Below are 24,902 nucleotides of genomic sequence, written 5' to 3'. Positions count from 1 at the left end.
TGGCAAAGATATCAAAATGGTTTGCCATTTTCTTCTCCAGCTCATTTTACAGAAGAGGAAACTGAGGCAAACAAGGTTAAGTGACTTGCCAGGGTCACATAGCTAAGTAAGTGTCTGAGGCTGGATTTGTGTGTGTTCATCCTTCATTGCTGAAGAAGACCATGCCCTCAGAGAAACAATGACATGACTTGCACTTGACTTTGTTTTAAGTGAGGGGGGGCTGTGCAGGTCACCAGCCTCACTTCTCCTCCAGAGCCATCCGAATCCAGTGACCAGATATTCATCAGGATGACTGGAGATGACTCAGGATGAGGCAATTGGGGTTAAGTGACTTGCCCAAGGTCACACAGTTAGTGAGTGTCAAGTGTCTGAGGTGAGATTTGAACTCAGGTCCTTCTGACTCCTGCACTAGTGCTCTTATCCACTGTACCACATAACTGCCCAAGGCTGGATTTAAAACTCAGAAAGAATAGTCTTCCTGACTCCAGGCCCTGCACTCTATAGCTACCCTAACAACAACAAATCATTATTCTTATGTCCTTCCCCTTCTGTCCCCTCCCACAGCCACCACACCTTTCACCCTTTCCTTATCTGGACTATTATAATGAGCTCCTAATTGATCTTTAGGCCTCAGTTCTTTCCCCACTACTGGTCAATCTTCACACAGCTGCCAAACTGCATTTCCTGAAGTGCTGGTCATTCTGCTACTCAATAAATTCACAGTTTTCCCCCTCTGGCATTCCAAATTCTTTACACTTTAGCCTAAACATATCTTCCCTGTCATTTTTCCCCTTTATACCCTCTAAGGTCCAGCCAAGCTGCCTTTCTTTCTATCCCATCTCAATTTCTATGCTTTGTCATAGCATCTGTCATCTGTTCCCAGAACACTCTCCCTCCTTCCTCTGCTCTTAGAATCCCTAATTTCTTTAAAGACTCAGGTCAAGTTCCATTTTCTACATGAAACTTTTCCTGTTCCTCTCCTCCCTAACAAAATTACTTATTTTGTATATATTTTCTACGTGCCTATATGTCTATATGTATGTCTCCCTTAAGGGAACATAAGCTTTTTGAGGGCAGAGACCATTTCTTCTTTGTCTTTGAATCTCCATTCTAGCACAGTGCCGGCCACAAAGCAGGAGTTTATAAAAACTGACTGCTTGACTTGCTCTGTAAAATAAGGGTCCTGGAGCAGGTGTTCTCCAAGGGCTCTTCCAAAGAGTCATGGGGCAGAGGATGGAGAGCTAGCCTTGCAATAGGGAAGACTTGGGTTCGGATTCTACTTCCAACTTGCACTGGTTGTGTCACTTTGGGCAAATTACTTATCATTTCCCTAGGAGACTCCCTAACACCAAAACTTGCAAAGCACATGTAAGAGAGATCTTAGGATCATGGAACATGTATAACACTACAAGGTAGCTGGAATGTCATATAGTTCAGCATTTCACAAAGTGTGATTTTTGAGACACCTAAGAGGTCCTGGAGACTCTTTCAGATCTGTGAGATCAAAACTATTTTCATAATAATGCTAAGATGTTTTCATTTCTAAAATGGTAAATGTGTGTTTGCACATATAAGCTGGGGGAGAGGGACTTTTTTTAAGTGTGTAAAAGGGTTCTAAGACAAAAAATGCTTAAGAACCATAGATCTAGTCTAATGCCCACCACTACCACCACCACTAATTTTACAGATAAGGCAACTGAGCAGTTTACAGGTTATGGCCAATGTTCAGGTAGGTCTCTTGTCCATATTATCCAGATTATGTAAATATTAAACCAAAGGATCAATGAAAGTCTAAAATGATAGGGGATTAAGAACTATTCTTAAGCCTATTCCCAAACCCAAGTGGACTAAAATGCTGAGTTCCCAAGCACATGATGTATAGAGGACATTATTCAGCAAATAGGGTTGAACACCTCCAGTGACTGGGTGATTCACCTTCTCACAAATCAGTTCATTCAACTGTCAAACAATTCCATTTATTAGAAAGTTCTTCCTTACATTGGATGAAAGTCTGGCATCAAGAAGAAATTCCTATAATTTCTACCCACTGGTCTTAGCACTGCCCTCTGTAGTTATGTAAGATAAGCCCAAGGGACAGCCACTCCAGACACATTTCTTGCTGTCCCTGAGTTTTCTCTTCTATGGGCTGAAAATCCCTAGTTCTTCCAAATGAGTCTCATGTGGCATGGTTTATAGAAACATCACCATCTTAGGATGGATTCAGAAGTCAGTAGAGTTAGAGTGATTGTTCAACCATTCAGCCACATCCAACTCTTCATGACCCTGTGGACCATAGCATGCCAATACTACCTCTATGGGGTTTTCTTGGCAAAGACACTGGAGCAGTTTGCCATTTCCTTCTCCAGGGGGTTAAGGCAAACAGAGGTTAAGTGACTTGCCCACAGTCACGCAGCTATTTATAGTCTGAGGTCAGATTTGCACTCAGGTCTTCCTAACTCCAGGCCCAGCCCTCTATCTGCTGAGCCACCTAGCTGCCTTCAAAAGCAATGTAGAAAGCGCATTAGTCAAGTTGTTAAGAGAACTGAGTTCTCGTCCTGTCACTTAGCTGTGTGACCTTGCTCAGATCACTTCTTTTCTGGGCCTCAGTTTCCTTCCCTGTAAAATAAAAAAACTAAACCATACAGTCTCTATAGTTCCTTCCTGGTCTAAAAATTCTCTTCTACCTGGTCAAAATTCTCCATGAGTATTTATTCAGAACAACTCAAATATTAACATGGGAACTGACCAAGATACTTGGAATAATAGTACAGCATTTTTAGTAATGGTAAAAGAGGGAACATAGCCTAGTGGCTGTGATTCAGATATGTGACCTCAGAGTCAGCGTAACCTGGGTTCAACCTTGCTTCTGATGTATCCCAGCTGCATGACCCAGGACAAGTCACTTAGCCTCTCAGTGACTCTAAACAGCTCTCAATACAACCCCACTCATTTCGAAAGTACTTTACTGCTAACAAGATGTTTTCTTCAGAACAACATTAAGAGATACCTACTACAGGTATTATCTCTTTCCCATTTTACTGACAAAGAAACTAAGGTTCAGTGGCTTCTCTATCAAGGTATCAGAGCTACACTTGATCAATCCTCTTACAGCTATGCCTGATTTAAAATTCAAAATTAACCAAGTCTCAACTGGTAAGAGGACCAGGGAACGGGAGCAAAAACTTTAGATGGTTCTTAACCTCCCCAGCAAGGTCTTTTTCCCAACTAAGAACAAGGGAGGGCATGGCAGGTATTTGGAAGAAACACTCTTTTTGCCACCTTCCCATCTGGGGTTTATTTTTAACCTTCAAAGCCTCAGAAAGGAACCTGAGGATGGATGTGTGAGTACATCCTCCACTTGAGAATCACAGATTTGGGACAGAGGAGGAGGCTACCCATGTTGTGTGGGTTCTGTTTGCTGGATAAGCCCAGCATTTACTAACCCCTGGAGAGCAGATGATTTAGTGAGGGCCAGATGGTTTTGAGACAGGGCAGAAAGCTTTCCAGGGCATTGTGATTTTTGGTGGCTGTGACAGAGAAAACTACAGCTTTGGTGTTTTCTGTTTCATTTTTCAATAAGGACCTTAAAATCTTAGACTCATTCAATCTTAGAATTTTAATAATAACTAACTCTTATATAGCATTTACTATGTGCCACGCACTTTACAATTATTGATCCTCACAATAATTTGGGGAGGTGTTATCATTATCCCCATTTTACAGTTGAAGAAACTGTGGCAAAGAGAGGCTCACTGCTAAGTATCTGAGGCTAGATTTGAACTCAGGTCTTTCTGACTCCAGGATGCTCTAACCATTGTACCACCTAGCTGCCTCATGCCTCATTTTAGCTCAAAAAGGGAGCTCAGTGACTTGGTGTCTGCTTATGGGAACTTACAAAGGAGTATTTTATAGGAAACTCCATTGTATAAAAGACTAATGGTTAATGGTTATATTTTCATGCCCTTGCAACTCATGGAAGGAAATCACAAAACGTCCAGAACAAGAAAGTACCTTAGATCCACAGAACCAAAGAATGGCAGAGAGGAAAAGGGACTTGCCACTATTCATTTCGACTTGCATTTTACTGATGAGGAAATAGGGGCCTAGCAAGTAAGAGGGACCTGGTCAAGGTCACACAGGAAGCCGAGTGATGGAGCTGCCACCAAAGCTCTGTTTTCTTCCCTCCCCGGCCTGTGTTCTTTTCACCGCCTCAGGCTTCCTCTCTCTGTGGTGGCTGAATTGCAGCCAGCTATGTCAGAAACATCTCAGGATGATTCTGAAGCATGAGAACAGGAAATCAAGGAAGAGGGCCATGTGTAGCTCTAAGTCATCAGATCAAACTTTCTAGCAAACTATTCCCCAAATTTCCCTGTTCCTGCATTTCCCAGGCAACTTCGTATGCCTCTAATGCCGTCCCCCTCCAAGATTTGGGAATGTAATTCCTCTTTGTTCCTCCAGTCTGGGGCCCAATGCTTCTGCCTCTAAGATTTTCCCGACCCCTTCAAGAGAAGTACCCTCTCCTTTCTCTGACCTCCACTTTGTAAGACTTTTTGGAACACTTTTACATTATGCTTTGTTTTACAGTCTCGTGTGTGTGTGTGTGTGTGTGTGTATGTGTGTGTGTGTGTGTGTATTTTCCTAATAGACTATAAGCTTCATGGGGATCAAAAACTTTGTTTCAGTCATCTTTGTCCCTCCAACTCCACCCCTAGGACTAGAACCCAGTAACTACCTTTTATATAAATGAATATGTAGAAACTTCCTTCATCTGAAGGTAGGATACCTTTTTCACCTAATGAGCAAGACAGCCCGGTCCAATAGCATGCTGATATTTAACTACAAGAGCTGGGGGTGGAGGTGGGGTGGGGGATGTATGCCAGTAGCATTTGCCAGTTTCCAAGGTGTAAATGCTTACACTGAAAATTTAACAATTGGCTCAAAAAGCCTGTTCCAGGTCCAGCTCATTCTTGGCCCTGCCCCAGTACATCGTTCAGGAACAACTCATACTGACTATACTTTGAAGGAGAACGCAGAGAAATGCATATGTCAAGTTAGGGTAGCAGCAATCTAGATCAATCAGAGGTTAAGGGAACTTAAAAGATCATCTGGTTCATCCCTTCGTCCTACAGACTGAGAAACTGTGACCCAGAGACAAAAGCAACTTGCCCAAGGTCACACAGCAAATTAGTGGCAAAGTTACAACCCAGCCCCAACGCTCACCACTTCTGTAAGAAACAATCATTAGGCCCCAAAACTGAAGGCATCCCAACCTGTCCAGGCTTGAGCCAATAAATAAAGGGGGGGATAGTGGGCCTGAAAGCAGTGAATTAAGACCTGCAGGCTTGGAGCATTTGTCTACCATGCCTCTGAATTGTAATGATGGTGCTGCAGGCCTTCCAGGGCGAAGCCCATAAGGAGGTAGAACACCTAGAGCCAATTGGCATAGCAAATAGGATGTCAGGCCTGGAGTCAGAAAGAAGAGAGTTCAAAACCACCCTCAAAAACTTAATAGCTGTGTAACCCTGGGTAAATCATTTAACCTCTGCCTCTGTTTCTTCATCTGTAAAATGGGGGTCATCATAGCACCTGCCTCCCCAGGTTCTGAAGATGAAATGATCATGAAATGTACGGTCCCTAGCACATACTAAGTGCCATATAAATGTTAGATGTTATTATCATTATTAGAATATCCCTCACAGTTTATAGACAGAAATTATAAGAAGTGAATGGGTCTCCACTTAGAGTCTAGAACAGGGATGGCAGACTGGTAGCCTGCACACTCCTGAGGACCACTTGAACCCGATTGAAACATAATTGGGAAGCATTTAGCCAATTAGGGCAACTGGGTGGCACAGTAGATAGAGGGCAGGGCCTGAAGTCAGAAAGACATCCTGAGTTCAAATGTGGCTTCAGGTCCTTACTAGCTATGTGACCCTAGGCAAGTCACTTAACACTCTTTGCCTCAGTTTCCTCATCTGTAAAATGACCTGGAGAAGGAAATGGCAAATCATTCCAGGATCTTTGCCACGAAAACCCCAAATGGGGTCATGAAGAGTTGTACACAACTGAAACAACTGTTATATATGTATATGTATGTGCACATATATACACACATATATATGTGCATTCATACACATATATACATGTGTGTACACACACATATGCGTGTATATGTATATGTGTGTGTATACATATACATATATAGATATGATTTTTTGTTTCTCCGGTTGCTTCAGATCCTTTTTTTCAGCCATAGCTGACTCTTTGTGACCCCATGTGAGGTTTTCCTGACAAAGATACTGGAATGGTTTGACATTTCCTTCTGCAGCTCATTTTACAGATGATGAAACTGAGGCAAACAGAATTAAGGGACCTGCCCAGGGTCACACAGCTAAGTAGGTGTGGGAAGTCAGATTTGATGAGTCTTCCTGACTTCAGGCCAGGCCCTCTGCGCACTAGAGCGCCACCTAGCCGCCCATAGATTCCCTAGATATTGTTGTCATTGGAAAGCAAGGAAGCACATTTCATCTCGCCTCAGGCCGAGCGGAGTAGTTATAAGTGAAGGCATGGAAATGGATATCTCTTCTTGGGCTGATTTGTCACCCTGGAAACCCCACTGGGATGGTCATTCAAATAATACAGAGGGATGCCTGGACTAAGCTGCTCCAACTGAGAGTATTTCTGACTAAAGGACTTTCGAAGTTCAAACGAGTACTTTTACTAAGGGGATTTGTTCTGTGAAGTTTGGATTCGATCAAAGGGCTTCACTTGAGGACCTAGAGGGCCACATATGGCCTGGAGACTGCAGGTTCCCCACCCCTGGACCATTGTTGTCAAAACTCAGAAATTGAGCCACTAAATAGTACATGACTATCCCTGAAGGCCCTGTTTGATTTAGAAAACAGCATATTAACATGGATATTATCTATATTCTGTTGTATTTTTTAAAATATTTCTCAATTGCATTTTAATCTAGTTTGGCCTGTGTTAAGATTTCTGAACTAAATGACTTCTGAGGACCTTTCCTCAGTCTACGATCCTCTGATCCCATGTACTATCAACAGACAATACCATGTATAGACTTCCCTGTTGTTCAGTCATTTTCAGTTGTGTCTGACTCTTCATGACCCCATTTGGAGTTTTCTTGGCAAAGATACTAGAGTGGTTGGTCATTTCCTTTCCCAGATAAGGAAACTAAGGCAAACTAAGGGTTAAGTGACTTGCCCAGGGTCTCACAGACAGTAAGTGTCTGAGGCCAGGTTTGAACTCAGGTCTTCTGACTCCAGACCTGGCTCTCTGTCTGCTGCACTTCCTAGTTTCACTGTATAGGCTTGTAGAGTTATACTATTTGGAGCTGAAAGGGACCTTAGAGGTCATCTATTCCAAGCTGCTCATTTTAAAGAGAAGGAAACTGAAACCCAGTAAAGTGAAATGATTTGCACAAGGTCACACTGATTTGAAGTATCAGAGCCTGAATTTTAATTCAGTTCTTTTGCCTCCAAATCAAATGTTCTTTCCTCTACATCATATTCCACAGAGTACAAGGAAAAAAAACAAAAACTTCATGGTCATTTAAAGTGAACTTCTTCTCAGTGTAGGAATTCCTACAGAATTTTCTAGTTTCCTGGCAGAATACCTCCAGAATTTTTTGCTTGAATACCTCCAGTGACCATGAGCCCTTTCTAATATTGAACTTGTGTCTGCTTCTCCCTCTTCTGCTACACCTACTGACCTCCCTAGCTTCCTTGAATCCTAACTCCAGTCATCCCGATGAATATCTGGTCACTGGATTCAGATGGCTCAGGAGGAGAAGTGAGGCTGGTGACCTGCACAGCCCTCCCTCACTCAGAACAATGTCAATTTCAAGTCATGTCATCATTTCTCCGATGGCACGGTCCTCTTCGAAAATGAAGGACAGACCCAATAATAAATCCCAACTAAAAGCCCATCTTCTCCTGGAAGGCTTCCTAAGCCGTCTTAATTCCAGTGTGTTCTCTCCGTTAATTATTTCCTAGTTACCATAAACACAGCTTTTTATATATGCGTGTGTGTGTGTTTGTATATTGTCTTCCCTGTTAGACTGTAAGCTTCTTGGGGACAGGGACTGTTATTTGCCTCTTTTTGTGTCCTTAGCACTTAGCACAGGGCCGGGCACATACATAGTAAGCACTTAATATATATTTAGTGATTACTTAACTCTCTTTCTGACCTTTGCCACTGCACATAACGACCTTTGATCTGGCCATCACCCACAAGCTTACCACCTCTTTATTCAAGAATTCTGAAATCCCCTTATCTGGCCATAATCTATGGGCTTTTCACCTCTCCCTCTACCTCTCCTTGCATAACCCTGCTCTTCATCTGCCATGCTATGACCTCCAATCTTTTGACCCTTCAGTTCTCTCCCGAGCCATTTCCTCTGCACCAATCACTTTTTCTTCTTTTCCCCATCTTGACCTCTTGGTGAACCAATTCAATTCTACACTGTCCTCCTCTCTGGAATCCCCAGTCCTCTTATCAAATCACTAATTATGCCCAGCCCAGCCTCACCCTCGGATCACTCCCATCATTTGTTGCCTTAAGTGAAGGTGGAGAAAATCATGCAGCTATTCTGAATCCACTACATATTTATGTTACACATAAGCGGGCTCTCACTGCTGCTAGGCAATCCTACTACGCCTTCCTTATCAGTTTACTATCCCATTTTCCCCTACCTATCTGACTGCTCCTTCTCTTTCTACTTTACTAGATCCTTCTCCAGATAATGCCCTCCAACCACCAACGTCCCTCAGGGTTTGGTGCCAGCCCTCTTCTCTTCTCCCTCTATACTACTTCATTAGGTGATCTCACCAGTTCCCATGGATGTAGTTACCATCTCTATGCTGATAATTCTCAAATCTACCTTTCCTGCCCCAATTTCTCTGCTGACATCCAGACTTGTATTTCCAACTGCCTTTCAGACATCTTTAAATGGACGTCCAGTAAACATCTTAAATTTAAAATATCCAAAACAGAGCTCATTTTCTTTGCCTCAAACCCTCCCCCTTCTTCGACCTTCCCTATTACTATAGAGGCCAACACCATGCTTCCAGTCCCTCAGGCTCCTAATCTAGGGGTCATCCTGGACTCCTTACTATCTCTGATCCCCCCTCTCCCCCATATCCAAGCTCTTGCCAAGGCCTTCCAGTTTCATCTTTGCAACATCTCTCAAATATACCCCCTTCTCTCCCCTGACACTGCCTCCCTAGTACAGGCCCTCATCACTTCATGCCTGGTCTATTGCAATAGCCTGCCTCATGTCTCGCCCTGCTGTAGTCCATCCTTCATTCAGCCATCAAAGTAATTTTCCTAAAGTATAGGTACAGTCATGTCACTCCACCCTACTCAATAAACTGCAGTGGCTCCCTATTGCCTTCAGCATCAAATTTTTAAAATGCTCTATTTTATGACTAATGTAGAAATATATTTAATATGACTGTACATGTATAGCTTATATCAGATTGTTTGCCATTTTGGGGAAGGGGGAGGGAAGGTAGAAAAAAATTGAAACTCAAAATCTTATAAAAGTGAATGTTGAAAAAAAATAAAAACTAAACTCACCTATTTCTTTAATAAAAAAAAAAATATTAGCTCCTTGAGGGTAAAGACTATCTTTTTACTTGTATTTGTACCCCAGCACTTAGTATAGGGCTTGTCACACAGTAAGTGCTTAATAAAAGCTTGTAGACCAACAAAAAAAAATGCTGTTTCACATTCAAAACCTTCATAACCTAGCCCCTCCTACCTTTCCAGTCTTCTTATACCTTATTTCCTGATACATGCTCTTCATTCCAGTGGCACCTGGCCTCCTGTGTGTACCACAGACAAGACACTCCATCTCTCAGCTCTGGGCATTCTCTGCCTGGAACACTCTCCCTCCTTCTCTCCAGCTACTAACCTCCCTGGCTTCCTTTAAGATCCAACTAAAATCCCACTTTCTAAGGAAGCCTTCTACAATATCTCTTAATTTCAGTGCTTTTCCTCTGTTAATTATTTCCTATTTATCCTCTCCATAGCTTGCTTTGTATATATTTGTGTGTGTGTTTTCTCCCTCATTAGATTGTTTAAGTTCCTTAAGGAGAGGGACTTTGGTCTCTTTCTGTATCCCCACTGTATACAACAATGTCTGGTATATAGCTACTTAATAAACGTTGACTGATTGATTGATTGATTTTCTTCATTATAATTTTTCAGGTATTAGAAGACAACAGTCAGTCATCTCCCCTTAAGTCTTCTCCTCGTTAAAGTTCCCCAGTTCCTTTAACCAAGGCTCATATGACTAGGAATTTGTGGATTTAGTCAAGCAATGGCTTGGAGTGGGAGGTAGGGTCTTTAATAAATAAAACTTTTTTTAAAAAATTTCATGTAGGCTAAAGCCAAGTAGAAGGAGAGAAAAGGTGGAGTCCCATATCTGGAGGCCCAAGAAGTTGCTGGACATTATAGTGTGAAGGACAGAGTGCTGAATTTGGAGTCAGAGGTCAATGATTCTGATCCTGATGTATCATTTATTAGCACTATCACCTGGGAAAATTCCTTAACCAAACTGGATTTCCATTTCCCATCTGTAAAAAGACTAGGTTATCTGTAGGGTTTTTTCCAGCTTTCGATCATCTGGCCAGCCCTGGTCAGCTTCTCAAATCCCTGTGTCTGATGGAACCCATCCGTGTCCTGTCTGTCTAATAGTTCCCCTACTCAGCCCCAATCCTCATCCTCACAGTAATCAATCAAAAAACATTTATTAAGTACCTACTACATTCTAGGCATTGTGCAAAGTACTGCAGGTACAAAGAAAGTTAAAGACAGTCCCTGCTCTCAAGAAACTCGAAATCTAGTACAGGATACAACATGCAGACATCCGTGTACAAATGAAGCATAACCAGGATAAACCAGAGATAATCAACAGATGAAAGCACTATTATTAAGGGGATTAGGAAAGGTTTTCTGTAGAAGATGAGATTTTAGTTGGGCCTTAAAGGAAATAAGAGGTGGAGGTGAGGGAGGAGCACATTCCAGGCACAGAGGACAGCTATGGAAGATGTCAGAATCTAGAGAGGAATGTCCCTTGCCAGGAACAACATAGAGGCCACTGTCGCTGGAGGGGTGGGAAGGGAAGGTGGGGCTGAGTTAGTGTAGAAAGACTGGAAAGGTGGGAGAGGGGAGAAGACATGAAGGCTCTGTTTCTCGAGGCATTATTATTGTTTCCAGGCCCAGGCCTTACCATCTCCCCTTGTACCTTACCTGTAGGGTTCTCTCCTTGATTCCACATTGACTTGTGGTGATTTGTCACTGTTTGAATTTATCTTTCCTCTAGCACCTCGATGCTATAATTTCCACTCACATCAGTACTCCCCATATGTCTAAAGGCTCAAGACAGCATGCCACTTTTTATGATTATCTCCATCTCCAAAGTTCCCACAATAATATCTGAGTGAGGTATTCAAATTAGCTAGGACTGTTCATCAGAAGGTCTATGAGAATGAAAGGGGAATGGATCATATATTCCTCACAGCACCGTAGAAAGGTGCAGGAGAAGAAAAGATTTATAATCCCCTCACAATGTTCATTTGAGTAAATGTTTTGGGGTGGCTAAGCCATATTTAGAGCACTAGCCCTGGATTGGGAGGACCTGAGTTCAAAATCCAACCTCAGACACTTAATAGCTATGTGACCCTGGACAAGTCCCTTAAACCTGTTTGCTCAGTTTCCTCATCTGGAAAATGAACTGGAGAAGGAAATGGCAAATCACTCCAGTATCTTTGCCAAGAAAACCCCAAATGGGATCACAAGGACTCAGACATGACTGAAATGACTCAAAAAGAGCAACATAAGTGTCTTATCTCCTCCATAAAACATTCATTCAATGAGCATTTATTAAGTACCTACTATGTGGCAGAAGCTGTAGTAAAAAAAATGGGCCTGAATTTAAGAAGCTTTCATTTTATTGGTTCTAAACAACATGTACATAGATAAAACAATTAAATATATACAAAGGAATTTTAGGAGGGAAACCATCGGGAAGAAAAAGACAGGTCTTACGTAGAAGATGTGTGTGTTCATCCTTCATTGCCGAAGAAGACCATGCCATCAGAGAAATAATGACATGACTTGCACTTGATTTTGTTTTGAGTGAGGGAGGGCTGTATGTAGAAGATAGCCCTTGAGACTTGAAAGAAGTCTTAGAAATGGAAATAAGGAGGGAATATATCTAGACATGGTGGGTAGCTGGAAGCAAAAACACTGAAATGAAATAGAATATGGAATGTTGTGGGAATAAAGAAGAGGAAATAAGTCTGTTTTGCTGGTACTTGGAGGAAAGGAAGCCATGTGCATTAAGCTTAGAAAGGTAGAATGGAATGGAATTGACAGGTTTTTAATTCCAAGCCATTTATATTTTATCCTAGAGGCAAGCAGGATCCTCTGAAGCTTCTCCAGCCAAGGAATGACATAGTTAGAGCTGTGCTTAAAGAATATCAATTTGTCAGCTATGTGGTGGGATGGATCGGAGAGGGCCGAGACATGATGTAAGGGACTATTACAGAAGTCAAGGAAATGGTAATGAAGGCCTGAACCAGAATGGTAGTGACCATTTTAGTGGAGAGGAAAGGGACTCGTGCCAGAGAGATTGTGGACGTAGAATTGATGAGACTTGGCAGTTGGAATATGGGGTGGGCCAGAGTTGAAGGAGAAGGAAGAGTCATGAATGACTCCAAGCTTGCCAACCTCGGTGATTGAAAGGATAATGGAAGCCTAAGCAGAAATAGGGAAGTTAGGAAGGGGGTGGGGTGGAAGTAGATAATAAGTTTGCTGAGTAAATGCCCTTTGGGTTGTTGGTGATGTGGGACTGAAGTTCAAAAGAGGTTAGGGTTGAATATAGACAGTCAAAAGTTAACTGCATTGAAATAATTGAATTCCTGGGAAACTGATGGAATCAACAAGGAAAGATGTAGGGAAAGAAGAGAAGGGAGCCCACAACAGAGCCTTGGGAGATGCCTTGAGTTAAGGGCTAGGATATGGTTAACAATCCAGCAAAGGAGACTGAGGAGAGTCCAGACCGGTGGAATGGCAACCAAGAAAGGCCAGCATCATACAGAAAAACAAAGAGAGTATCCAGAAAGAAGTGACCAAATAAAGAAGTCAAAAAAAATGAGGACTGAGAAAAGTATGAGGGCTATAAACTCCCTGGGAAGCCCCTTCCTCCTTTCCCCTCAACCATAAGGAATTCTCACTCCTCTGAATTCCTAGAGCCCTCACATAGTACATTCCAAGCAATGGAAGTGGCATTAGTAAAGGCACAAGGACAAGGGAGTTCAGAATAAAAATGACAGCTGGACAAGTAGTCTTGCTGAATTGGAACACAGGCTGTTTGAAGGAAATAGCAGGACATAAGGATGGTCCATTGGAGTCAGATTTGACAGAGCCTTGAATGTCGGGATTGGAAGTGATAGTTTTCTGTAAATAGGCAGTGGAAAACTTTTAGTAAAGGTTTGTGTGTCAAGGAGTGGCATGATCAGGGCAGTGCATTAGGAAGATGACATAGGTTGAAATGTAAAGTATGGCCTAGGAAAAGATAGATTGAAGGCAAGTCTTACTGTGAGAAGTCCAATAGAATAATTTTTAGTAGACAGTCAGCAAGAAGTTGTTAAGCACTTACTATATACCCAGTGTTCATTGGCCTTATTATATATGCTTTTTGTCATCTAATTGTACATCATATCATTTTTCAGATAAGCACATGAGCTTCTTGAGGACAGGGCCTATGTCTTGTGTGTGTGTATCTATATATCTCATAGCACTTAACAGAGGGCCTTGAATAGAATGGCCACTTAAGTATTCATTGAATGAAAACCTCAGAGCTGAAAGGGACCTTAGGGGTTAACTACAACCCCTTCCCTTCATAGATGAATATAAAGCCCAGAGATGTAAAGGAACTCACCCAAGGGCACCCAGCTAATAATTGGCAAAGCCAGGACTTAAGCCCAGGTACTCATACCCCAAGGTTAGAGCTCTTTCCACTGCACCAAGGTCCAAGTCTGAAAGCTTCCTCTTTCTTGCTTTCTTCTACCTCCAGCCCCATCCCTCAGGCTGGAACATCTTCCTCTGGGGTTCTTTGGTCTAGCACTGGCTTGCATGGACAGCAACTTACCTACCTTCCTTCCACCCTTCTACTTGTCCCATTTTATTTATTTACTTGTGTCTCTCCTCCCTCCCTCCACCCCCCATCCCCCACCTTTCAGGTCGTGATCAATTATTCAATTGTGAAAGGGCTGAAGTACAATCAGGCTACACCAACATTTCACCAGTGGCGAGATGCCCGGCAGGTCTATGGCTTGAATTTCGCCAGCAAGGAGGAAGCGACCACCTTCTCCAATGCAATGCTCTTTGCTCTGAACATCATGAATTCCCAAGACGGAGGTAAGCAGCTCCAAGGGCTTTATGTGGGGTCATTTTCCTGCTCTCCAGGGCCTTTCTCTATTGGGGCTGAAATTCTAGGCTGAACTCACTTAAGAATACCCAAGAAGGGGGAAGGGAAGGGAGAATGAAAGCGGAAGGTGGAATTTCACTTGTCACGTGTGAGAACTATGTTTGATTGCTAGCAGCCCATCAAGACCTAGTTATACATGCTTTCCTGTCATCCTCTTCCCACTTTCTGGAGCACAGAGTTCCCAGGATGAGATTGGACAAACTCCCTCAGATGAGAAAAACAAGGTATACTTGTCCAAAGTCATATGGATAATTATGGTAGAACTCAAGTTATGGGAGCATAGTTTTGCAGTTGAAAGAGACCTCAGCTGCCTTCTAGTCCAACCTAGTAATTTTACATGGAATTTTGTAAATTTTATAAATCAGGAAACTGAGATCCAGAAAGGTTAAAAAAAACAAAACTAGTAAACATTCAGAGGCAAGATTTGAACCCTGGAGCATTTTCTAGTACCCTACTTTCTGAGTCCAAATCCTACGTTCTTTCCATATGCATTGGACTTGGGACAGAGAAACAAAATGGTGTGTCCTTTGTTGAAAAGCTGGGAGGTGGTAGAAGGAGAAGGAGGCATTCTGGAATTCCAGCAGCACTAACTCCATTAGCCTGTAGATACATTCTCATGGAGAATCTTATGACTGGGGCGTCTGCTACTGAGCTGGAAGGGGTAGCTCTTCCCCACTGGCTGGTGTAAACATTACTATCAATAAAATTGAAGTTTATAGTGGAAAATCATTGGCCCCGAGCCTAGACTAGATAGGAGACAGTGAGTGGGGAACGTCACGCCTGCTGTCTCAGTGTGCAGCCCCCATATGGTTATTTCAGGACTTTTACAGATATAGAAAGCACTGCCTGCCTACATATCTGCCCAAGACTTGGTGGGTTTCCTGTGACCTTTGAAAATTTTCCTTTTAAGCATCTAATCTCTTAACCCTGCAGTGCTCTGGGCCTTCCGCCTTTGAGAGCTGCTTTAAGTTTTAGACAGCAGCTACATTTGCTTGGTCAGAGGCACCTCAGACTCTTTCTTGGAGGAACAGAAATTGCTGGCTGGGCTTGAGGTGAATTAGCTTTCCTATGCAATGGGGAGCTCAGAAGCCCAAACCTGAGAAGTCTTTTCACCAGGGGTGAGCCTTATCTGAGAAGCTCTCATCTATCTTCTGCAAATCAACTTGTCAAGGAAGGAGGGGGAAAAAACAGTTAAAGGGGAAAAAGTCGAATAAATGGTTCATTTAAAAAGAGAAGTGAGTAAAATGAATTGCTAACCAGCCATGGCTCATTAAACTTTAGCTCACAATCAATGTGAATTCTTGTGATTATTTTTTTTTTCAAAGCAATCAGGGGTAAGTGGCTTACCCATGGTCACACAATGAGTAAGCATCAAGTGTCAGAGGCCTAATTTGAACTCAGGTCCTCCTGACTCTAGGGCTACTCTTGTGATATTACTATTCTATAATATTATATGCTATTACTATACTAATTTTCTATATTACTATTTTTATATATTACATATATAATATTTTATATATATTACTATTTTATTTACTATCATATTAATATATTAAATAGCTCCAGGGTGCTATTTCATCCATGTGGGGAATATCTTCCACCAATGCAGATCAGAGCCCTTTCTCTCTGCATTAATAGGTTGTTTGCTCTAGACAGCATAGTACAATGAAAAGAATACTGACGTGAGAAGTAGAGGGCCTGGATTCAAATCCCACTGCTGAAACTTACTAGCTATGTGACTCTAGGCAAGTCACTTAAACCTCTCTCCCCTTCAGCTTCTCAATCTGTAAAATAGTTATAATCATAACAGTAGCTGCTTCACAGGGTTGTTGTGAGGATCAAATGGAACCATATAGGTAGAAGCAACTAGGTGGCACACTGTTGAACCTAGAGTCAGGAAGATCTGAGTTCAAATCCCGCTTCAGACATGTACTAACTCTGTGACCCTCAGCAAGTCACCCATTTGCCTCGGTTTCTTCATCTGTAAAATAAAGATAAATCAATACCTACTTCACAGGATTGTTGTATCAAATAAAATAATGTGTGTAAAATGCTTTGTCAGCCTTAAAGCATTATAGGTAAATAGTAGCTATTAGTATTTCAAATCTTAAAGCACTATATGGATGTTAGCCATTATTGCCATTACTGGTTTTCTGACTGTGCACATGTCACTGGGCCTCAGTTTCCTCTACTGTAAAATGATGGGCTTCAGAGGTCCTTTCCACCCCTAGAGCTTTGATCCTATGGTCTTCTGGCGATAAACCCACCTACATTTAGCTCAGCTGGTCCTCAGAAGATAACCTTAGAGTCCATTGCTAAGCTGTATTTGTAGCCTTTCCAATGTGGGATAGAGGCCTGCTAGCTTGGAGTCCTCTGACCCAGCTCTAGAGATCCCAGGAGAATCTCTACCTTATAGAAGGCAATAGAGGAGGATTCCAGAAGAGGATTATTACTTGGGTGGTAGAAAGACTATTAGATACAGATCAAGAAGACCTGGCTTTGATTTGCATCTCTTGCTACCTATGTGACTGTGGGCAAGTTACCACCTCTTGAAGGCTCAGTGCCCAGTGGGGGCAATCATACTAGTGCTACATAATGGATAGAAAACCAGCCTTGTAGTCAGAAAGAAATAAGTTAAAGTCCCATTTCTGGCATATGCTGGCTGTGTGGGCCTTGACAAGTCTCTTACCTTTCCAGTACCCCCAGGCAACTTTCCGAGACTATAAATTGCAGGTTGGGGAAGAAGAAAGAGAGTGAACATTTGTTAAGGAATTACTTTGTGCCAGACACTGATGGGGAAACTGAGGCAAAAAGGGTTAAGTGACTTGCCCAGGGTTACATAGATAGTAAGTATCTGAGGCTGGATTTGAACTTAGAGTTCAGACCCAGTGCTCTATCCACTGCACTATTCAAGTGCTTCAAGTTGGGAATTTACATTGGTAGAAGGAGTTTCCTCACTGGAAGTTCCTATCTCAAAGTTTTTGTCATTTTGTCATCACAGTGTCAGTGACTTTTGGACATCTCTTAATGAGGGAAATTTTTTTCTTTGTTTCTGACTAAAAGCTGCCTCTCTTTTTGTGGTTGCTTTTGGCTTTCTTTGTATCCCCAGGGCCTAGCAAATAGTAGGCATTTAATAAATGCTTGTGGACTTGACTTTGTAAATTGTAGTCCCTGCTGCTACTTCTGCCTTCTGGCACCAAGCAGAGCAAAGAGCAGTAATAGTGTCTGTGTGCAGGTGAGACACCAGATGGCCCATCAAGGGGCTGTCATTTAAAACCCTACTACCTTAAACCAGCCGCCATAAGTGAACATCTAAACATCTCCCAGTGTCAGCTCCAAAAGTCATTTTGTATTTTAACTATTTTAATATCATCAGGCATGCAAAGGGGTGTTTTTTGCCTATTGTGTCTCTGGAGGGTGATGAGAACAGTTACCAATTTAGGATTCCTCTGGAAGGTGCCAAGTTGATTTCAGAAGCCACCATCCCTTTGAGACAACTGGATAGAAAGGCCTTGGTTATTTTCAGAACTGAAATGACACCTTTCTGGAGCTAACTCACCTCAGTATAAGGAAAAACTTCCCAACAATGAATGCTCTCCAAAAGTGGCAAGGTCTGCCCCAGGACAGTTCACATTCCTGCAAGTCTTTAATTAAAGGCTGGAGCAGGACTTCAGGAAAACACAGAAGGAATTTGTGTTCAGGGATGGTTTGAATTAGATGACCAGCAGGTCCCTTCCAACTCTACAAGTCTGAGATTACAGAATTCTTCAAGGACTCTTATCAGTAACCACACAGTTCCCTATGATTGGTGCTTGTTTAACAACTCTGAGATAAAGATATATACATAGATGTATACATATCTGTGTGTATATTATATCTATATAGACATATGTGTGTGTATATATACATACATGTGTATGTATATATATACATGTGTGTGTGTGTGTGTGTATATATATATACGTGTGTGTGTGTGTGTGTGTGTGTGTGTGTGTACGGAGCAGGTAGGTGGTACAGTGGATAGAGTGCCAAGCCTGGAGAGAGAGAGACTCATCTTCTGGAGTTCAAATATCACCTCAAATGCTTACTAGCTGTGTGACCCTGGGCAAGTCACTTAACCCTGTTTCCCTCAGTTTCCTCATCTGTCAAATGAGCTGGAGAATGAAATGGCAAACCATTCCAGTATCTTTGCCAAGAAAACCCCAAATGGGGTCACAAAGAGTTGGATATAATTGAAAAAACAACGGAACAACGACATACATACATACATACATACATGTTGATAACCTAATGTTACTTCCCTAGATGATAAGAAAAAAATTTGTGGCCTTTAATTCTTATGGGAAGGAAACTCCTAGGAGAGACAGACAAGGTAGCCCCAGGTTTAAATAATAATCAAAATCTTAATGACAACAACTTTTATTTAGCACTTTAAGATTTGCAAGCACGTTACACAGTATTATCTCATTTTATCCTCACAATAACCCTGGGAGGTAGACGCTATTATTACCTTCATTTTACAGATGAAGAAAATAAAGCACACAAAACCTAAGTGACTTGCACAAGTTCACACAGCTGGTAAGTGCCATGGACAGGGAGGGTAGTATAGTGGAAAGAAGACTGCATTTGTAATTATAAAACTAAAATTCACATTCTAGCTCAGCTATGTACTACCTATGCAGCCTTGTACAAGCGACTTAACTTCTCTGGGACTTGGTTGCCACTTCTGTAAAATGAAATGTTGGACTGAATGGTCCCTTTGGGTTCTAAAGACTTCTGCGGCTACAGACAGATTTTGGGGGGGTAACGAGAAGACAGAGGAGGGAGAAATGACCACAGCTTATGAAGAAAATTGCAATTGCTGGGACTCTAACGTTTTCTTTGTTGGAGGTTGGGGACATTTTTGGTGCGGGATCCTGGCCAACTGCCTGAGTGAGTAAGAAGGAGTTGGATAACAAGAAGGTAATTTGATCTATCCCTTGCCTGGGTGAAACCCAAGCGCTACAGTGACCAGGGCTCTCTGTGTCTTTTGGGCGGTGGCTATTTACAGATAAACCAGATCACATAGTGGAGGCTGAGTCATGAGGTACAGGCTTTGGGTAAAGTGTTCTTGGTTTCATGAGAAGTTCAAGGGTGCTTTCTTTGGTCATAGCCCTGATACCTCATTTTCCCCAAATAAACCATTTAGGTGGCCAATGACCTCATCACTGGGATTACAATCCTGTTCAACAAATATTTCCTGAGTACCCAGCTCCCTGTGAAGCCCTATACTTGACACAAATCCTGCTTTCAAAGAGCTCACAGAAAGAAAAGACGTTCAAACAATCTAGCAAGAATATATTCAGCTCCTATTATGTCCTAGTCATCATGGGTAGTGAATAGAGAGAAATGACCTCAGAGTCAAGCCCTATCTTTGCCTCATATTGGCTGTGTGTTGAGTCAGTCATGTTCAACTCTTCATGACCCCATTTGGAGTTTTCTGGGTAAAAATACTGGAGTGGTTTGCCATTTCCTTCTCCAGCTCATTTGAGAGATGAGGAAACTGAGGCAAACAGGGTTAAGTGTCTTGCCCAGGGTCACACAGCTAGTAAGAGTCTGAGGCCACATTTGAACTCAGGTCTTTCTGACTCCAGGCTTGGAGCTGTACCCACTACAACACTTAGGTGCCCAAAGGCTGGCTGGCTCCAGGCAATTTACTTAACCTTCTTAGTTACACCTTGCAAGTCTCTAAACCCAATAAGCTGCATTACAGTTGCAAATCTGCAGTGGTAAAACGGATTCCTCATCTGGACCTTCTCACACTAATGAAATTACAAAATAGTGCTGTCTCTCCCAAAAGTGCCAGGAAGGCACTATGTTGGGTTACAGAGTTCAAAGACAAAAAGGAAAAACCATTCCTGCCTTCAAGGTATTTACATTCTAATGAATTATGCATATAGCTATGTAGAAGGTCACTAGTGTGTAAGATGTTCAGGGAAAACCAGCACCTCTATTGGGAAGGCTGCTGAGCCCTTTACAGGACTGCTCATTCACCTTTGGCGTCTGCCTATCACCTAACTCTCTCACCTCTGGCTCCAACAAGCTGTAGCATGGGCCACACCCAAATAAAGCCATTAAAATTGTTTGGCAGATGGGTTAAACCAGGTTGAGGGTAACCTGACCTCAAACCCATTGGTGAGTTAGGGAGGATGGCTACCCCAAGCATGAAAAGGCTCCCCACCTCCCGGGTCCCTTCACCTCCACCCCAAGGAATGGGTAAATGAGAACAATTTATTTCAATGTCCATGAAGGTGGCCAAAGCAAACTCTATGGAACACTTAGGGCTTGGTCAGACATTGAAGACACCAATGTCATCCACTGCATCCTCAGCCATCTCCAGTCATTTTGACTTTCATCATATCACTCGATTTCGATGACCCTGGAATAGAGGAAGGCTGACGACTTTGTGCAACTCTGCCTCTCTTAAATCCAATTCATGCTCAGGTCAGGACATCACCCCATGATGACACTGGTCCTCTTTGAAAGGAAAAAAAAAAACAACCATAAAAGAGACATTAGTGAGTCTGTACGAATATGCAAATCACTTTCCCTTTCTGATCCTCAGTTTCCTCATCAGTAAAATGAAAAAGATGTTTAAGTTGCCAGCCCTGACATTTTATGTGTCTGTGATTCCAAGACCCCTTCCCAGTCTCAGTTCTATAAATACTGTTTGTCTGGAGAGGCCTGTGGGCTGTCTCACCACTTCACAAAAGTGAAATTAGTCACCAAAATCTCTGTCTGTAGACAGAAATCCTGAGAGATGCTGAAAAGGTTGAATCTCCCTCAATTACCTCCTGAAGGGAATCTACAACAAGAGTAAGCGGGGGTCTTTGTCAGCCATCTGTTGGCAAGTTATATTCTTTCCCTCATTTTTGTCACTGTCACTTTCAAGTGTTCTGGGAACTTCTATTTTCAGTTAGTGACCTCTCCTTCCTGCACAGTCTTTGTCATTCTCCAAGAGCGTCTTATTCTGTAGGGACTAAGGAGCCAGTTGTGGTTTTAGCTGCTACAGACTGATTTTTATACATATTCCATGGGGTTATTTTGTCTTCCTAGAATCAGAGCATATCAGGGCTTAGGAAGGATGAGCCTCATCATATACCAAAATAAATTAGCCAGTCCTTTCTTTCTTCTCCTGCCTTACACATTGGTGCTTGCTAAGTCATAGTTGGGGGCAACTAGGTGGCAAAGTAGGATTGACAGCAGGAAGACTCATCTTCCTGAGTTCAAATCTGGCCTCAGACACTTAATAGCTATGTGACCCTGGGCAAGTCATTGAACCCTGTTTTCCTCAGTTTCCTCATCTGTAAAATGAACTGGCACCTCCCAGGTGCCCAGGTGAAGGGAACTGGGAGAAGGAAATGGCAAACCACTCCAATATCTTTGCCAAGAAAACCCCAAATAGGGTCATAAAGAGTTGCATACAAACACAAAACCATTGAACAACACCAGTGAAAGTGACGCTTGAATCATTCTGCTTGGCTCTGAAGAGCTAGACTAGGACTAATTGTAGAAGGCAGATTTGGGTCCAATGTGGGAGAATTTCCTAACAATCAGAGCCATAGGACAGTGAAAAGTCCCTCACAAGTGGCAGTATGATGACAAAGAGGTAGGAGAGGCATCTGTCAAGAATTCTATAGAGAGAATTTCTGTGTTTAGGAAGGTGATCCAGATATATTCCAAGGTCCTTTCTGTGTCTAGATTCAACTTTTACATAAAGTGTGACATTATCACTGTTGGTTTGGTTTCTCATTACTCTCATCTCCTTATAAAAATCCTCATTACTCTGGTTATATTTGTTAAAAATCAACTTGCTTTGGAATTTCACCAAGACCACTGAGATATTCACCACAATAGTGCAATGCATTGAAAAAGCATTTGCCTTAGAATCAGATAGAGTCTGTATTCTGATGTCCAGTGAAGCTTTTATGGGCCTAAGTTTACTTATCTAAAAAATGGGGAGAACAGTATTCTCATTACCTAACTCCCAGGATTGTTGTAAGAAAAACACTTTGTAAACCTTCACTTGCTATAAAAATGTCCATTATAATTAAAATTATTGTTAGTGTTATATAAACATGGGTAGTACAAAGCCAAGGTGGGAATCACTTCTTTCCCTTATAATAGATTGGTGCCCAAAATATTGTATAGGTGGTAGCACGTAGTAATGGCTAGAGCACTGGACTTGGGAGTCAGGAAGGCAGCTAGGGTAAAGTGGAATAAATGCTAAGACTAGAATCAGAGTAGACAAGAATTCAAATCCAGTCTCAGACACTTGCTAGTTGTGCGACCCTGGGCAAGTCACTTTACCTCTGTCTGCCTCATTTTCCTCAACTGTAAAATGGGAATCATACTGGCATCTGCTTTCCAGGGTTGCTATGAGGATCAAATGAGATAATATTCCTGTCCCATCCCTATCTGTAAGATGAGAGTCTTGGACCCAGTCAATGGCTTGTTGGGTCCTTCCCATCTCTAAATCTATATCCTATGATCCTATCAATGTTTTCTAAATCAGATCTTATTTTAAATGCATTTAAGGATCTGGATACTTGAAGGAGCCCTAAGGTGAATCCTTTTACAAAATGAATTATAAATTTGTCAAATCATCTAATGTATCTGATATTTGAGTTGTATTTTTTTTTTACTTAAGGTCTATAAAAAGTAACATCTAGGGGCAGCTAGGTGGCACAGTGGATATAGCACTAGCCCTGGAGTCAGTAGGACCTGAGTTCAGATATGACCTCAGACACTTACTAGCTGTGTAACTGTGGGCAGGCAAGTCACTTAACCCCGATTGCTTCCAAAAAATAAAAAATAAAGTTCTTTTAAAAAGTGATGCCTAGATGTATTTATCTGATCCCCTGTCCTAAATCTCCCTCATATGCTTTTCTTAACTTGTTTATAAATATTAGACATTAGGAATTTGGGGTGATATCATCGATACTATTAATGATTTGCTTAGGTCAAATCACCAAGTTATTTCTTGGTTATTTCTAGGTTATTCCTTAAAGAGTAAGGCAGGAAACTAGCCAAGGGCTTCTTGGTAAAACTTTCAATAAATGGTTAGAAGGCAGGGTGGTATAATGGGGAAAGAAATCTCTGACTCTGGAATTAAGGGATCTGGGTTTAAATCTCCCCTCTGACACTTACTGCAGTGCAAGGCCATAGGCAAGTCTCCTAAACTCTGTGGATCAGAGTATCTTCATTTTTAAAGTGAGAGGGTTGGACTAGGTGGCCTCTGATGTTCCTTTTATCTCTACATCTGTGATCTTCTTACACTATGACCTCCTCTTTCTACCAGTGTGACAGGTTCTTGGCCTTCCCCGGGAAATTATTCAATTCACTTAAGCAAGCGTTTGTTAACATTGCCCCTTCCCCCACCACCATGCACAAGGTCCTGGGCTAGGTACCTGTGGACAGTAAAATGCATATGAAAAAAAGAGGCAGAAGTTGGGAAATAATATTATATGATAATAGTTATAAAAAGTTCAAACAGCCTACAAGTGAATGTGGTTTTTCTTTTTTTTCCCTTCTTTTTCTTTTACTTGAAAGGGTTAAACTGCAAACCATAGTTAATTTAGAAAGTGATCCCTAAAAGCTGAGGACAAGTCATACCGGATTAACCTCATTCCTTTTATTGACAGGGTTGTTAGGCTTGATAGATCAGGAGAATGATGCATAGAGTTGCAGCAAAGCATAAGGTTAAATTTCTCACTCAATCCTGGTGGACAAGAATAAATAAATAAAAGATATGTAAAGACTGGATTACAGTACAGTTAAGTTCAGAATGGTTGAATGACTGGACCTATGGATGGCTTTATGTCAGTTTGTGAAGGAATTCTCTAGTGGAAGGCTCCAGGCTTCAATCAGTCTTTGGCCCTGGCTCTTCATCATTTCTAACAGTGACTTGAATGAGGAGATAAAGGGCATGCTTATTACATTTTCAGATGATACAAAATTGGGAGGTATAATTAGCATGCTAGACAACAGAATCAGCGTCCAGAAAAGATCTTGCCAGGTTAAAGCAATATTTGTTTGTTCAGAAATTTCAATTGTGTCCAACTCTTAATGACCCCATTTGGGGTATTCTTGGCAAAGATACTGCAGTGGTTTGCCATTTCCTTCTCCAGCTCATTTTACAGAGGAGGAAACTGAGGCAGAGTTAAATGATTTGCCTAAGCATAGCTAATAAGGGTCAGAGGCCAGATTTGAACTCACAAACATGAATCTTCCAACTCCGGACCTGGCACTCTGTCTAGCTGAAATTTAATAGAGAAAAATGTAAATTCCTATACTTAAGGGGTTTTTTTAATGTATTGAAGGGTTTTATTTGTATATTACA

At 41.9% G+C, this 24,902-nt stretch overlaps 1 protein-coding gene across 6 annotated transcripts in view; it reads left to right on the top strand.

Annotated features, from left to right (window-relative positions):
* EVL (Enah/Vasp-like) overlaps window positions 1-24,902 on the top strand; it is a 262,474-nt gene that overhangs the window by 165,737 nt on the left and 71,835 nt on the right. For all 6 annotated transcript variants that reach the window (XM_072630243.1, XM_072630245.1, XM_072630246.1 and 3 more), the window contains exon 3: window positions 14,274-14,451. In XM_072630243.1, coding sequence (XP_072486344.1) covers window positions 14,274-14,451 — 178 coding nt within the window. The remainder of the gene's footprint in view (window positions 1-14,273; window positions 14,452-24,902) is intronic.

Source organism: Notamacropus eugenii, chromosome 1, assembly GCF_028372415.1.
Source record: "Notamacropus eugenii isolate mMacEug1 chromosome 1, mMacEug1.pri_v2, whole genome shotgun sequence".
Classification (NCBI taxonomy): Eukaryota; Metazoa; Chordata; class Mammalia; order Diprotodontia; family Macropodidae; genus Notamacropus; species Notamacropus eugenii.
The sequence above is the reverse complement of the archived record's forward strand: the minus strand, read 5'-3'. Positions and strand labels throughout refer to the sequence as shown.